Source organism: Trichosurus vulpecula, chromosome 6, assembly GCF_011100635.1.
Source record: "Trichosurus vulpecula isolate mTriVul1 chromosome 6, mTriVul1.pri, whole genome shotgun sequence".
Lineage (NCBI taxonomy): Eukaryota > Metazoa > Chordata > Mammalia > Diprotodontia > Phalangeridae > Trichosurus > Trichosurus vulpecula.
Genome location: NC_050578.1, coordinates 216,887,609 through 216,903,941, shown reverse-complemented (window position 1 = coordinate 216,903,941; position 16,333 = coordinate 216,887,609). Strand labels below are relative to the sequence as shown.

At 41.5% G+C, this 16,333-nt stretch overlaps 1 protein-coding gene across 2 annotated transcripts in view; it reads left to right on the top strand.

The window, feature by feature from the left end:
• The window catches only part of C6H20orf194 (chromosome 6 C20orf194 homolog), a 173,827-nt gene that overhangs the window by 132,945 nt on the left and 24,549 nt on the right, over positions 1-16,333 (top strand). For both annotated transcript variants that reach the window (XM_036763212.1, XM_036763213.1), the window contains exon 28: positions 5,221-5,346. In XM_036763212.1, coding sequence (XP_036619107.1) covers positions 5,221-5,346 — 126 coding nt within the window. The remainder of the gene's footprint in view (positions 1-5,220; positions 5,347-16,333) is intronic.

The window sequence follows — 16,333 nt, the reverse complement described above, 5'->3', positions numbered from 1 at the left end:
GTTTTTTTTCTGGTAAAAGTATACATTTTTCAGTTTACTCAAGTGGCCAACTGGGTAGCTTTGCTGTGTGTGCTTTTTTCATTACAACTTTTCTTTATGAGAAGTTCCAGAGTTCCATGGAACACAGTTTGACTAATGACACAAATCATCTAAGACAGATAACATTGAATTGCAGACTCATATGATAATATTAGAGGTGAAAGAGACTCTAGAAATCATTTTTTCCAGCCTCTACATTTTACATACGAAGAAATGTAGGCATAGAGAAATTAGTAAATCCTAGTCAACCTTCAAGACCAATTTAAATAACACCTCTCCTGTGAAGTTTCTCCCTGATTTCCCCATCCAGAGTTCTCCAAGAACTTTATTGTTACTTTTTAGTCATACTCTACATTGCATTATATTTATGAGATTAATTTGATGCCTGCCCCCTCCATCCCTCCCTCCATGTTTGCATACGCCGCATTACATACCCCATATATGTTTACATACCCCAATTAGGAGAAATAGTAAGTTCCACCCCCTTCTTCCTCTTTTCTACATCAGTGTATTTATTCTTTTGCCCTCCCTTCTCTTTCCCCTCTTAAAACCCTCAGAACAGATCTAATCCACTCCCAAGATCTCTGTTTTTCTTATTTAACTCCCTCAATGCCCTTTAAAGACATTAAGACTCTGAAGGGACATTTGTTTCTTCTCCCCTATTAGAATGTTAGCATTAATCATACTACATTTCTTTCCAGTTGCTCAAACAAATTCACCATTCTAAGCTTCTTTGGACTCTTGTGTTTACATTTGAAAGTTCTTACTTAGCTCCCTTCTTTTCTTCAGAATTGCTTGAAAATCCTCTTCCATTAAAGGTCCATTTTTTTCCTTATAAAATTATATTCAGCTTTGCAAGTTATTCTTGGTTGAAAGCCTATCTCTTTTGACTTTTGAAATATTGCATTCCAAGATCTCCTCTCATTGTTAGGAGTAGTCACCAGGTCTTGTGTGATCCCAACTGAAGTTACTTGGTACTTGAATTACTTCTTTCTGGATGTTTGTAGAGTTTTTCCTTTGATATGAGAACTTTGGATTTTGGTTATGACATTCTTAGGACTTTTCCTGTACAGGTTACTTTCAGTATGTAATCTGTGGATTCTTTCTGTCTTCATTTTACCCTCTGATTCCAAAAGAGCTGGGTAGTTTTAATTTAGGATATATTGAAATATAATGTCTTAGCTTTTTACCATGAAAAATTTTCATTGATTGTTAAACTATGTCTCCTTGATCTGTTTTCCAAGTCAGTTTTATGTAAGGTACAGATAATTCCAATTTTTTGCAGTCTTTTGGAATCATTGATTTCTGTTTGGTCTATTCTGGTTTTCAGGTATTCCATTTCTTGGAATTAGAGATTAGGCTTTATGCCATTTCTAGGCTCTGTTCCCTGTTGTCTTATTGGGTAGGGTAGTCAACCCTACTTGGTTTCACTCTGGGTCACCTTGGTTTCTGTGTTGACCTCTGCCTCCTGGGGTTAGGCCTCCTTAGATCTTCAGAGGGCTGAATCTTCAGGGCTCTTTCTGGATACTGCTGGCAGAATATTAGGGATCTTCATACCATTGGGTGTGTTTGTTCTTGTTGGAGTGCTCTGGCACTGTGCTAGTCACTGCCTCCTGACATTCTTTGTGGCTTCTAAAGTCCCTGTTTGAGGGTTTTCTGACCTGAGGACTTTCTCTAGGGACCTCTCTAATCTTGCTGCCTCTGGGCACTGAGCCTCATAGTATATGTATATCTGGCCTGTCTTTGGTCACACAGGGTATGCTGACACTGGCTTTGTTGCTGGCCCTTTTCCTGTTACCCTCAAGTTTCTGTTTTACTTTTTATGCAGTTATGACATAGGAGAACTCACCATAGCTTATTATTGGATTTCTTGATTATTATTTGGTCTGGTGTCAACTTCAGGGTTTTACTAAAGTCAGTATGTAGGAAGTGGGTAGTGTGCCTTCCTCCCATTCAGGCAGCCGTCTTAGCTGGAATTTCCAATTTACTCATCACTTGCACTATTTGCCATACATGGTGGTTGTAAGAAAAGCACAATCGTTATGATCTTTTGCAAGCCACTATAATTCAACTCATATTTATTAAGTACCTGTTGTGTACAAGGTAATGTGCTTGGTGCTGAGAATATAAAAACAATATGAGAAATAGTCCTTGTCCTCAAGAAGCTCAAATTCTATGTGTGTGAGTGGTGGGGAATATAATGCTTAAACAGTTAAGTTACATGCATTATCGTTGAGAAGGAATAGATCAACAATAATGAAAGGATCAGGAAAGGCTTCCTGTAAGAAGTGGCACACGGGCCGAGCTTTGAAGTAAGCTAGGGATGCTAAGGAAGTAGGGAGGAGCACATGCACTCTCGAGGTGGGGGAGTAGTGGAATATCCCGTACAAAGCTGGGGAGCTGTGTTGCCAAGTTTGGGAGTAGCAAGAGGACCAGTTTGTCTAGGACATACAGTATGGGAAGAAAAGTATTCTGTGAAGTTAGACTGGAGAGGTGGTGGCAGAGGAAGTGCAAAGGGCTTCAATTGCCAAGCTGATTTTACATTTTTAAATGAAATGATCAAGCTTGTGCTTTAGAAATATTATTTTGGTAGCTGTGAGAAAGATGGATTGGAGAGGGGAGAGATTGAAAGCAGGGGACCAGTTGGAAGTTATTATAGTCATCCGGGTGGGCCTGCACTGATGTGATGGCTGTGTGTATGTAGAGAAGAATGTGAGATATGGAATGGAGGTATAATTGACCAGGCTTGGTAACTAATTAGCTATGGGGGAGTTTGGAACATGGAAGAGTCAAAGGTGTCTTCAAGGTCATAATCCTAGACAGTTGGGAAGAGGGTGGTGCTATCAATAGAAAAAGAGAAATGTGGAGGAGGTAGGGTTTGGAGGGAAGATAAAGATTTAGATCTTGGGCATAGTAAATTTGAGGTGCTTGAAGAGGACATCCGATTCCCTGTGCAACAAGCAATAGGTGATAAAGTATTGGAACCCAAGAGAGGGATGAGGGCTAGATGTATAGATCTGGAAGTTGTCTGTATAGAAATGATCATTAAACCTGTAGTTGTTGAGTTCACCAGAGAAAAGGTGCAGAGAGAAAAGAGGGGAAGGCTTAGGACGGACAAGTAGAGTGATACTCACTGTGAAGGTGTAGGACATGGATGGCAACTCAGCAGAGGAGATAAGAGCATGACAAAAATCCGGGGAGAAGGAGAGAGCCCACAAGATGAAGGGCAGATCATCAAGGTCAAATGCGGTAGAGATAAAGAAGGAGAAAAACTGAACAAAGGCCGTAAGATATAGCAATGAAGGGGGAGGTGAGGATGATTGGAGATGCAATCTTCCAGTGAGGAGTGACCCAAGAGGACAAATGGAAAGGTCGACCCTGATAAAGAAAAGGATCATGTCCTCATCTGACAGTGAAACAGAGGAGGAAAGAACATAGGACAATGTCAAGAAGTTTTGAAGTCTGGATTAGTAAAGAAGCATGTCATTATGGATGGCCTCTATTTTCTGGACTAAGTAAGAGGTGAGGTCTGGCAGTGTGGCAAGTTGGATTAGATTCTTTAGTGACTCATCAATTGTAGCCTTCTGTGATTCTAGTAGTGGAATTCATTTGCCTTTATTCAGAGAAGTACTTACAAGTCTATAGTACCTTAAGATCCATCAGCAAATTTTTATTAAATGCCTACTATGTGCCAGTTACTGTGTTAAGTGCTAGGGATACAAATAAAGGTAAAAAGATAGCCTTTTCTCTCATGGAGCTCTTAGTCTAATGGGGGAAGACAACAGCTATGTACAGCTTTGTACAGACAAGGTCTATACAGGATAAACTGGAGATAATAAACAGAGGAAAGGCCTTGGCATTAAGGGGAATTGGCAAAGGCTTCTTGTAGCCTAGAAAATAGAAGACTTAAGGGAAACATGGAAGGTGCCTTCAAGTATTTGAAAGATTAGACTTGTTCTTAGCCTGAAAGGAGCAATGGATGGAAGCTGCAAAGAGGTGGGTATAGGCTTTGAAGTCAGGAAAAACTTGCTAACAGTGAGAACTGCCTCAAAGTAGAATAGGCTGCCTTTGGGAGGAGGAGGTTCTCCTCTAATGTAAGTCTTCAAACAAAAGCTGAACAGTCAGTGGTCGGGTGCTCTAAACAGGGATCTGTCAGAAGCACAGATGGCTTCCTTCTCCTCCGGCCAAGGCTTCCTTGCACTGGACAGCCTGACTGGGCCAGGCTTTTGTTTTCCACTTTGGTTACTGCCCTCACTTAAATCTCTTTTACTAATCCTTTTCATACTCGTATTTGACTAATTCGTTTCCGGTATATCCAAAAAGGTCTTAGTTTCCCCTTTTTCTTCCTCATTAGAATCATTTGTTTTGGGGGGCAAGATATCATTCTGGAGAGCCTCCCAATCCACTTAACTTGATTTTGTTTTTGGAGTCTTAGGCCATGGCATCCTACTTATATTTTCTCTGAATTCTTTGAAGTCTGTTTTCCTAAAGTCTAGGTTAGCTATAGATCTATATCTAGAATATCTCTCCTAATTGTTAATCTAAGATATCATAATCACTTATTTCAGAGGTTCCTGTTTATTATATGTGAAAATGTGTGTGTTTCCTAATCTCTTATTTTAACTAAGAGTATTTTTCCAGTATTTTAGTAATGTACTATATCCTAATGACACCTGTATAATTTCCCTCTTTATGTTAAGGAGGTCTATTTGGTCATGGATGGTGTAAGAATTTGTTTTATTTGACTATACATATTTTATTACAAGGGTTTTCTTTCCAAGGTGTGTGATGAATTGTAGGGCAGAAGTGAGCTATAGCTGTCAAAGGAAAAGAAAGAAAAGAGAACCATTCGAACATCATTTTTAAATGCACTGAAAAGAACAGAAGGGCCAAAAGGAAATGCAGATAAATAGGACAGTTTTGAAAGCTATACATTGAATTTATTATATATTTAAAAGGAAAAGTAAATTGTATGTGATAAGAAATTCATGGTTTTTTATATAATCCTGTTTTTCTATTCTACTTTGTTTATGGAATGTTCATCTTTGTCACTTATTAAGTTCAGAATTTTAAAAATTTAAGCAATAAAGATCTCTAGTTAATATTGTTTATTCCTCATTCTCTGTACATTGAGGTTTAGAAATTTTACCATTAGTCACCCATTTCTCTTGTCTCTTACAGCTACACGGATGTTATTGATGTTGTCCAGGCACTCCAGACTCACCCTGACTCAGATGTGAAATCTGCCTTTGAAATTGGCACAATCACCACATGTGTGGAGCCCCTGAGCTGCTACATGGAGCACAGGTAGTCCTTAGTCACCAGAACTTAAGCAGTTGGGTGGGAGGGAGTTGTTCTTCTCAGAAGGCATCATCTTTTTAGATCAGACTTGTTTAATTTTGCTTCTTAGAGAGAATTCATTATTTTTCCTTACTATATGGCAGGTGCTCAGTAAATTCTCATTAATGTATTGATTATTACCAGGACCTCGAAGTCCTTCTCTAGGCAACAAGAGGATCCCTGAACTTTAGAACCCGAAGAGATCTCTAAAGTCATTTAGTCCAATCCTCTACTTTGTCCAGAAATACCCCCTGAAATATCCCTGATGAGTTTGAATGTTTCCAGGGACAGACAGTTCCATTCCATGCTGGATAACTCTCATAACTCTCATTGTGAGGAAGTTCTGGAGAATACTGAATCTATATCTCTGTGGCTTTTGCTCTCTGGTCTTAGTTTTTTGGGTTTTTTTTTGTTTTGTTTTTTTTGGTTTTTTTAGAACTATATACAGAGTAAGTCTAATCTGTCTTGCGGATAAAAGTCCTGCAAGTATTCTGGTCATGTTTCTGTGGCCACAGTAAAGCAATTTCATACTGCAAGTGGGGCATGAAATGTATTTTCTTAGAAAGGATGGTCCCATTAGCTTCCTCTTCTTTGTCTTTTGTACCCAGATCTTACCTAGAAAAGGGTCTGGTATGCAGATTACCTTGGACATTTGGTCAAGTTGAGAGAGGATGGAGCAAATAAGTGAGGTTTTCTGAGCATCAGGCTTGCCCGAGGGCTCTATGCTTTCCTCTTTGGAGAGCCTAGACATACTTGGACATGTGGAGATGGACCCCTCTGCTTTTAGAAATCTTTGCCTTTGGTCTAGTGGGAAGAGCCCTGGATTTGGAGTTGGAAGGGCCTGGAGATCCGTTTCAACACTAAGTCTCTAATCCTAGGAATAGATGTAATTGGAGAAAATGACAACATGACTTGAAGAAAAGTATTGAGAATTGAAATGTGTTAGGGATCTTACTTACTGGAACTAAATACCACTGGAAACATTCAGAAGAGTGAATAAAGCAGATCATTGATCTTTATTCCAGCCAAAACTCAGGACAAAATCACAGAATCAGTAAATCTCACACTTGAAAGATTAAAAAAAAAACTATTAAACTACGTCGATAGCGTAGATGCCTCTCTTACCAACTGGGCTAGAAGTCCTAAATATCATGGCTCTGTGTCTCAGTTTTTTCTGCTCTTCAGCCTGGGGTGTAAACTCTACTTTCTTCCTCAAATGTCCTGGATATTTTGTTGTTCTTCTTGCCTTTTTTCTGTATTGCTCTACTATACCAATTTTTCCCAAAGCATTCTAGAACTAGATAAGGAATTTTGTCCCACCTTGGTACTAAAGTTAAGATTCCTAAAATACTCCTTTAATTGTGCTGCCCGCTGCTTAGGAACCTTCATTGTCACATTTTCCAGGCCCTACAAAATCCAACCAAATCCTCTTATCTTGACAAAGCATTCTCTAATTTGAACATTCCTGCCTCCACACTTTTGCTCATGTTATTCCACCTCCAGGAAATGCCCTTCCCTCTCCTTTGCCAATCCAAATTCTAAGTATCTGTCAAGGCCTAGCCTCAGCCATCCACCAAGCCTTTCCTGACCACCCAGCCCTCATTTATCTCTACCCAAAAGTCCATTTAAGCATTGTGTCTGACTAAGAATGTACTTCCTGTGATTTTTGTCCACCAAAGAAAAAAAAATGGAGTTGCATTGTGAGCTGTGTGGATAGTAAGTTGTAGTAAGATTGCCAGCTTTTGGTCTCGGGGAGTTTTCTGGTCCCTTGGGCTCTTGTTCTAGCATCAGTTCACTTCGACATCTGTGTGTAGTGTCCGGTGCTAGGGATACTGTTTCAGAGACGAGAAATGTTAGAGTTGGGAAGGACTTCAGAGCTCATTGAGTCCCAGCCCTTCCTACCAAGTGATCCCCTATACAATATCCCCAACAGATGCTCACATGGCCTCTGCTTGGAGACCTGCAGGGATTGAGATTTTACTACTTGCAAGGCAACTCAGTCTACTTGTTAGAAAGCTATTCTTTATAGGGAGCCGAAATCTGCCTCTCCATAACATCTATCTGGTGCTCCCAATTTGGTCCCTTGGGGCCAAGCAGATCAAGCCTGATCCTTCTTGTCAGGAAAGTTTCCAGCTTGTCAAGAGGCCTTTCTAAAATGGTACATCTGAAACGGAACACCCTCCTTGCTTCAGATGTGTTCTGAGTAGGGCAGACACAGCAGGATGGTCATCTTCCTGGCATCAGGCAGGGTGCCTCAATAGTGCCACCTAAAAACAGGGACAGGCTCTTGGCTTCCATGTCTTTCTGTCATTGCATGTTGAGTTCATGGTTCCTTTATACATGTATGTATGTGTGTATATATATATATATGTATATATATATGTATACACACACTCACACACACACACATATACACACACACATATACATCCATACATATATATGATGTGTATTACATGTATTACATATGATCTGTATTATATACACACATTCACACACATATCTACATATATATTAAAAATAGGTACATATCTGTACATGTTGTTTGCCCTGTTTGAATGTTAATTCCTTGAGGGACTTTTGTCTCTGTGTCCTCGGTGATTAGTATAATGCCTTTCACATAGCAGCAAATGCTTAATAAATGCTTGTTGATTGGATTAATTGATTGCTAAATATATCCTATTAGATTTGTCCCACCATTTTAGCCTGTCAAAATCTTTTTGGATCTTCAAGCCATCAACAAATCTGTAGTGTGCCAGGCACTAGTGATAGAAATACGCAGACCGAAAGATCCTCACTCACAATGAACTTATATTCTAATGGGTGAAGGGGAGGAACAAATGCACCTTATTTGATTTGTCTCCCTACATAACTGATCTGCCTTCTTTTCTGGTCATGTATCATTTGATGCTTCTCCTGTAAAATTCTTCCTTAGTATTAGATTATAACCTAATAACTATATTAGGATATATATTATTATATTATGTTATATTGTATCATATATTCTATTATGTTTTCATATATACATATACATACATATATACATATACATACATACATATATACATATACACACACACACACACACACACACACACAATATGTACACACATACTGTATACTGCTAAATGGCTCACTGGGCTAGGAACTCATTCTAGGTTGTTGAGGTCTTTTTGTGTCCTCAGACAGTCAACAGACATTTATTTACTGTTTACTATTTGCCAAGTGTTATGTTAAATGTTAGGGATACAAAGGCAAACAAACATTCCCAGTCCCCAGAGAGTTCACCTTCTACTTGAGGTATATCTTGGAAGAGACCAGAGAAATGAAGAGGCTGATGTGGAGGAGCGGAGGCCTTCCCAGCCTGGAGAACAGCCAGGACAATGGTACAGAAACAGGAGATGGAGCATCATGCTTGAGGACCAGCAGGGAAGCCAGGATGACCAGACTGAGGAAGTTCCTGGAAAGAAATAATGAGAAAGAGGACTGGCAAGATATAGGCTGGGGCCAGGTGAAAGCTTTAAATGTCCAGCAGAGGAATTTCTGTTTGACCCAAGAGGATTTATTGAAGGGGTGTGTAGGGTGTGAAATGGCCCTATGTATACTTCAGGAAAATCACTGTGGTAGCTGGATGGATTGGAGGGGAGATAGACCGGAGGTGGGGAGACTGTTGTTGCCCATGCCGTTCTCTCTCTTAGCTCACTCATCTGAAAATGATAAAGTGCCTTCCTTCAAGGAGCTTAGAATTTAGTAACAGCATAAGCCATATGTAGCACAAATTAGGATGTAATATCAAAATAGAAGAGGTCAAATAAGGAAATGGAAAGATTTGAGAGGGGAGGGACCATTTCTAGCTGAAAGGGTCCTTGGAATTAGTGACACCTGAGCTCCAGTCTTCAGGGAAGAGAGGATTTCAGCAGAGAGATGTACGAGGCATTTGTGCCAAGCCTCCCAGTAGGTCCTGAGCATGTTTGTCAGATCTGTGCTTGCTAATTGGTTTTGTGCTAGAGGTGGTTTGATGAGCAGTGAATAGAACAGTTCCCAACCTTTCCCTGGGGGAGCAGATGTTCCTCCTGTACTAAGCACCATGGGGTGGGCCATGGACAACAAGCCCAGCAGACACCAGGAACTGCATGTGCCATGAGACTGTACTGTGAAGAAAAGCCCTGTCCCCAAGCTGCCGTGGACTTTTTCAATGCAGAGTTTAAAAGTCCCAGATAATAGCTAGCAACACTTTGGAGTTTGCAAAGCACTTTACAAATATTACCTCATTTTATTCTCAAAACAAGCCTGGAAGGAAGGTACTGCTGCTGTCCCCATTTTAGGGGGTAATAGTAGCTGAGGGATGCTAGGTGACTTGCCCAGGGTCACACAGCTGGTCAGTGCCCTAGACTGGATTTGAACTCTGAAATCTCTGCCTCCAAGCTGCCTGGCTGCCTCTAGCCCTCTGTACCCATGGTGACTACCAAGAAACATGCCTGTGCTTCTGAGTTAGTGAGAGAGGAGGAGGAGAAGGAGATCCAGTTTACCCAATGGGTGAGACCAGGACATCCCTATGGAAACAGTGCTGGCTTGGTGACTTCTTCCTGCTCTGGAACTGGGATGCCAGGAAGCTGGGGGAAGCCCCTGGCTGGCAGGCCCGACAGAGCCTGGTAAGGCTGGAGGAAGTGCCAAGAGGCCCCGAGCCGAGGGCAGAGGTCTGCATGCTGCCTCTTTGGAAACGTATTGTCTCTTCAGCTATTGAGAAACACTCACCGCTAATCACAGAAGTTCTCAGTTCTCAGAGCGGGGAAGAGGGCCATTTCAGGGGAAATGTAGTGGAAATAATACAGTGAACAGTTTCATTTAGTAGCACTGTGTCTGTTCCTATTAAAAGCCCAGCCTCCTGCTTTCATAGGGTGCTCCTGTTTTCCTCTCCCCCTTTCTTGAAGCGCTCTCTCCCCTTGTCTTCTGGAACAGTGCCCTTCGCTGGTTCTCCCCTTCCTCAGTAGGTCTGCTTCTACTTCTCATTCCCCAACCCTGCATGCAGCCCAAGACCCCACCCTGCTTCTTTTTGCTATTTGCTTTGCTGATCTCTTAGGGATCTCATCTACCATCACCTCTATGCAGATAACTGGCTCTGCATTTCCAGCAGTGACCTCTCTCCTGAATTTTTCCCATCTCTCACTGCCTGGTGGGTGACAACCACTAGCTGCATGTTCAGCCATCTCTTCAAACTCAACATCTCTGACCTAAAACCAGCTTTCCTCCCCCACCCCCTTTTCCTATTTCTCTCAGACACTCAGACTCAAAATCTTGACCACCTTAGCTTCTTTGTCTGGTCTCCCATATCTTGTCAGCCATCTAATCCTGTCAGATCTTCCTTCATAAAGTGCCTTTCTTTATCTTTCCCCTTTGCACTCCTACGGTTACCCTAGCTGGGACCCTCAGCATCTCATGCCTGAGTACTGCTCTTCCTGTCTTGAGTCTTTCTGCCTCTATTCTACTTTTCAAACCCTGACCAGATTAAACTTTCTAAAATATGGATTGGCTCTTGTCACTCCTCTGTACAGACACCTTCAGTATTTCTCTTCTGCCTTCAGGATAAAGGTTCCCCAGCATGACCTTTCAGACCTGCCACCATCTGACCTCTGAGTGCCCCAGCCAAGGTAGTCCAAGCCATGTGGAACCTGATTCTCCACCTTTCTCTTTACTGTTAACTTTTATCCCTCCTCCCCACCTATTCAAATTCCACATTTCTTTCAATAATAAAAATAAAAGCTGGCATCTAAATAAGGCTTTGGAGTTCACAAAGCACTTTTTATATATTATCTCATTTGATCCCCACAGTAACCCAGTAAGGTAGGAAGCTCAGGAGTTAGCTGTATTTTAGAAGAAGAAACTGAAACATCAAGGCCCAGCTCAGATCCCATCTCCCCAGTCAAGACTTTTTGAACCACTTGAACGTCCGTAACATGTCTGACTTCTACCGTTGGTCTGGCACTTAGCTGATTCTGTCTTTACATACTGTATGTTCTGTCTTTGTAACCCTAACAGGTAACACATTAAATTGGTTCTTAGTAAATGCTTGCTGATAATGTTGAGGATAGAGCGGAGGATACTCTGAGGAGAGAGCTGTTTGTCTGCTTTAGCATTAGTTAGTTCAGGTAAAGGTGACCAAATGGTGGAACATTTGGAGCTCTCTTGTTATACAGAAGGGGAAACAGAGCAAGAACAGAAAGGGAAAGGGACTTGCTCCGTGTCGTGAAAGTTTCTAGTTGTCCTCAGCTTTCAGAATGAGACTCTAACTGTTAGCTCTCCAGGTAAATTTATAACCAGGTTTGCCATGATATATGCAGAAAACCTGATATTTATCATTCTTTATCACAGAGTTCACTTCAAAGAGGTGTCCTCTTGCCCAAAAGAGAAGAGTATTCATTACTGTTATCTGATAATGTTTAGGGTAAAAGGACATTCTTGGTACTAGGTTTTTCCCGTCTGTAAAATAGGGATTGTGAAGATAATAACAAACGATTGCTGAAAAATGTTCTTAAAAATAAATAATAAAGGGACTGTGAAAAAATAGACCCACTGATACCCTGTTGGTGGTGCTGTGAACTGGTCTAATCATTCTGGAAAATGATTTTGAAATACAGTTTCCTAAAAGTCACTAACCTTTAAAATATAATGTTTGACCCAATGATAGATCGCCCAAGGAGGTCAAAAACAATGGGAAAGATCCTATACCTACAAAAAATATTGATATCAGCTCTTTTTATAGTAGCAGAGAACTAAAAACAAAATGAATACCTGTCCACTGGTGAATGACTGAATAAAAGATGGCATCTGAACATACTGGAATATTATTGTGCCATTTTTGTTGTTCAGTCATTTTCAGTTGTGTCTGACTCTTCGTGATCCCATGTGTGGTTTTCTTGGCAAAGATACTGGAGTGATTTGCCATTTCCTTCTCCAGCTCATTTTACAAATGAGGAAACTGGTGCAAAGAGGGTTAAGTGACTTGCCCGGGGTCACACAGCTAGCAAGTGTCTGTGGCCAGATTTGAACTCAGGAAGATGAGTCTTCCTGATTCCAGGCCTGGCACTCTATCCATTGTACCACCTAGCTGCCTCTATTATGCCATAAGAAATGATAAATACAAAGAATTCAGATAGATTTGGGAAGACTCATAGAAACAGATGTAGAACAAAGTAAGCAGAGCCAGGACAACAGTCTCCATGAAGACCACCATAACATAAATGAAGACAACTGAAAGATTTCAGAACACGAAACAATACAGTGGTCAGTCATGACTTCAGAAGACCTAGAGGGAGGTTCACCTTTTGCCTCTCAGCAGAGAGGAAGTGGGCTGTAGGAGTGGAATGGGTCAGACAAGGCCAGTTGACTTGGGGGTGGGGTGGGGCAGGGTTGACTATAGTTATTTGTTGTGAGGGCAGGTTTCTTGGTGGAAAGGAGTCAATGGGAGAAACATCACTAAAACATTTTTAATGGTTATTAAGTGCCATGTAAATATATGTGATGATAGTTCTAGATTCTCCAAAGCTGTGCCAACAGAGCCTAAACTCCGGCAGATTCTACCAAGTTTGAAGGGCTTCAAGTATGGACCAAGCTCCTGAGACAACTAGGTGGCACAGAGGATAGAGCACCCAGCCTACAGTCCAGAAGAGCAGGATTCAAATGCAGCCTCAGTCATTTATTAGCTATGTGACCCTGGGCAAGTCCCTTTACTTCTCTCTGCCTCCTTTTCATCATCTATAAATTGGGGATAATAGCACCTACCTCCCAGGGTTCTTGTGAGAATCAAATGGGATAATATTTGTAAAGTGCTAAATAAATACTGTTATTGTCATGATGAGCATGAGGCTGTCATCTGAGGATCAATCAGTCTAGTTAGATTTGAAGAGGCTAATCATCAGCTACAAAGGGAAGAATTTTCTGGCCACAGCAGCTCTCTGAGAGCAGTCTGCTAAGGCCTAGAGAGATTGTACTGTGGGTCATGAGCACCCACCCCTATGAAATCCTGAATCTCCTGAAGGAGAGTTGTCCAGAGGAAATGTCATCCACAACCCTTCCCTACTTCGGGTCAGGAATGTTGGCTACATACTATTGAACTAAACCTTGCAGTGCAGGCCAGTATGCATGTCTCTAAGTCCAGGCACCACAGGTGACTACCTTTTGCATTTGGATTAAATGTTCCCCCACCAGAGACTTAAAACCTGAGCATTCTCTGTTTGGGTAGAATGGCTTAGGAAGAGGTTTACCTACCAAACAAAGGATTCTTCAAATGGAACAAATTGAAATTGATTGTCATGAGACCAGATCCTGGGAACTATTCATGGGACTTTGGGACATGTGCTTCATATTGCTCTCATCTTACTGGGTCAGAGCTAAATTCAAGATGAGGCAGGGCCATCTTAACAAACATAACAGAGCTTTCTGCTTGAATCTCCTCCTGTGATGCCTCATTGGGGCATAAAGGTGGTCTTCAGTTCACATAAGCTGTGCTAGGGGAGTGTAAGTTTCTTACAGGCTCTTCTAAGCTAGAAAGACTTGGGAGGAGCATAAGTATTCTAAGAATAAATTCAGAAATAGACTATTTATCTCTTATCCAACAACCAACAAAGCTAAATTCATAGGGGAAAACCCCAGTAGCTTCAGCCATATCTTCTGGCTATCAAGTTTTGATCTGCATTGGAGGAAGGAGAACCCACACCAACAAGATCATGGATTCTGGAAGCACTTTGGGATGAGAGCGTGAAATAGTTCTTGCTCTCCTGGGCTGTCTCCTGATAAGAATTTCAAAAATGTTTTGAGTAATGGTAGCATCATTGGAATTTGTTTACCCACTTTGAGAATCCAGGACTCTTTCACACATATAAGTTCTGGTATATGTGTGACATTACTTTATATGCTTATAAAGTATATAACCCATCCTGGGGTCTTGCTTATAAAATGGTCTTCTCCATGGTCTACACCAGTCATGGCATAGGCCCTAAGATAGATACTGGTTTATTTCTCTAGTGACTCATCTGATAAAGAACCAGATTATGAAAAGAAAACAGATCTACTAATCTGACATTTGAGGACAACCTAGAGAACAGAAAAACTTCTCTAAATGCTAAACTGCAGTAGAAAGGGGCCCTGTAATTCGGGATTCCCAAAGTGCCTCATCTTTAGGCATCATGCTTCTGTTAGCAATTTGGATAGAGGCAGAGATGTCATGATCATAAATTGGTGAGGAGAGAGAGAATGAAAATATTTTGATGGAGAAATAATTCAGAAACCACAGTCAAGCTCTATGTATGTGCTGGAAATGTAGTGAAATTCAGTATGAAAAAATGTAATCCACTAAATGACAAATGTACAATAAGTCAGAGGTCTGTGTTCACCTTTGGAAAGCCCTAACACAAATATTTCAAACTCAGCAAATATCTACTGAGCATCTGCTATGTGCAGGGCACTGTACGAGGAATCAGGGAGGAAAATACAAAGGTAACCCCTCTCTCTTTGCCCTCAGGGAGCTTACAGTCTATTAATAACCTCATTACAGTCAAGTACCATGGGGACCTACATAGTGCCCTAAAAGAGGCATGCCCATAGTGCTTAGGAATTCAGAAGAATAAGTATTCATTTTCAGCCTGAGGATCAGGGAAAGCTAGGGAATATGGAATGTTTGAGACAGATGAATCTTTTCAGTAGAATCTGCAGGGTGTGGTCTTGTAAGACTAATGATCTTACTGAGGTATTGAGACAAGTCCTCATCAGAGGGCATCATGGCCCCCAGACTCCAGGTGGGGGAAACCACACCCCTATCACTTCTGAGCCCTCTCCTCCTCAGAAAGAGACGTGTTTGATAAAGGATTGATTTAGGAAAAAATATGGCAGACAACATCAGCTCTGTAGTGATGGGGATGGTGGCATACTGTTCTGAAGAAGCATTGAGGGGGGAGGAGGGAGAATGCTGTTGCCTATGCCAGATCTGGCACAGAAAGTTAGGAGGTAACATGATGAAGCCGAGCACATTTTCCTAACAGTGACGCCTCTTGTAAGAGGCTTGGAAACCTGGTCATCTGAGATAAATGGGAGAAAACATGGGAAAGTTGGGAGAATGAGGAAATACTAGCAGTGCCCCAGGGGAGGGGATTAGGTGACCTAATAGGCATCTTTCATCTCCTGTTTGCTCTGATATTGGTAGATGAGGAGCTTTGGCAGATAAACTTGGCACACTGGCTCCAACTGTAACAACTGGAAGGAACATTTTGCCCTAAGGTTTGTCCCCAGCTCACGTGGAAAATACCAGTTTTGGTGCATTCTACAAGTATCTGGCTCAGAACTTTCTTCCCTTAGGTCTGGGAGATCTATTTGCTTATTTCACAATGAAGGAGCTCCTTCTGCTAGGTCTGCTGAGTACAGGGCCTGGAGACCCTGAGCTCCTACAGTCTTTGGAGGCTGGTCCCCCACCCAGGGAACACTCAGTTGCACCCAGCCCAACACTATCTCTGTAGAGGGTGTTACTTCATCTCTTAACAAATGCTACGTAAGCAACTTTGCCTAGGAAAGGCTTCCCCTCTTTGCCTCTTATACTAGTCATTCAACAAACATTTTTAAGCCCCTGGGGGTTAAAAACAGACCCCTCCTCTCAGAGGGGCTATAATCTAACATGAGGGAAAGCCATGCATACAAATTACTATATATGGTAGAAATGAGATCAGTGTGGGCATCATGGAAGCGATTTCTTTCCTTAAGTCTCTTCTGACTGTGAGATTCCGATTCTGTGCAACACAAAGGAGAGATTCGGGCAAAGTGCAGTGAGAAGTTTGAGAGAGGAAGGCCAGCCCCAAGGTATCTTCCCTGTTTGCCTGTTGTGGTTTTTCAGGGTAGTGTTAAAAGAAATCCCAGGTTCTTGCGAAAAGCACACCTATCATGAGTCTGAAGGGAAGAATGGAACTGGAAA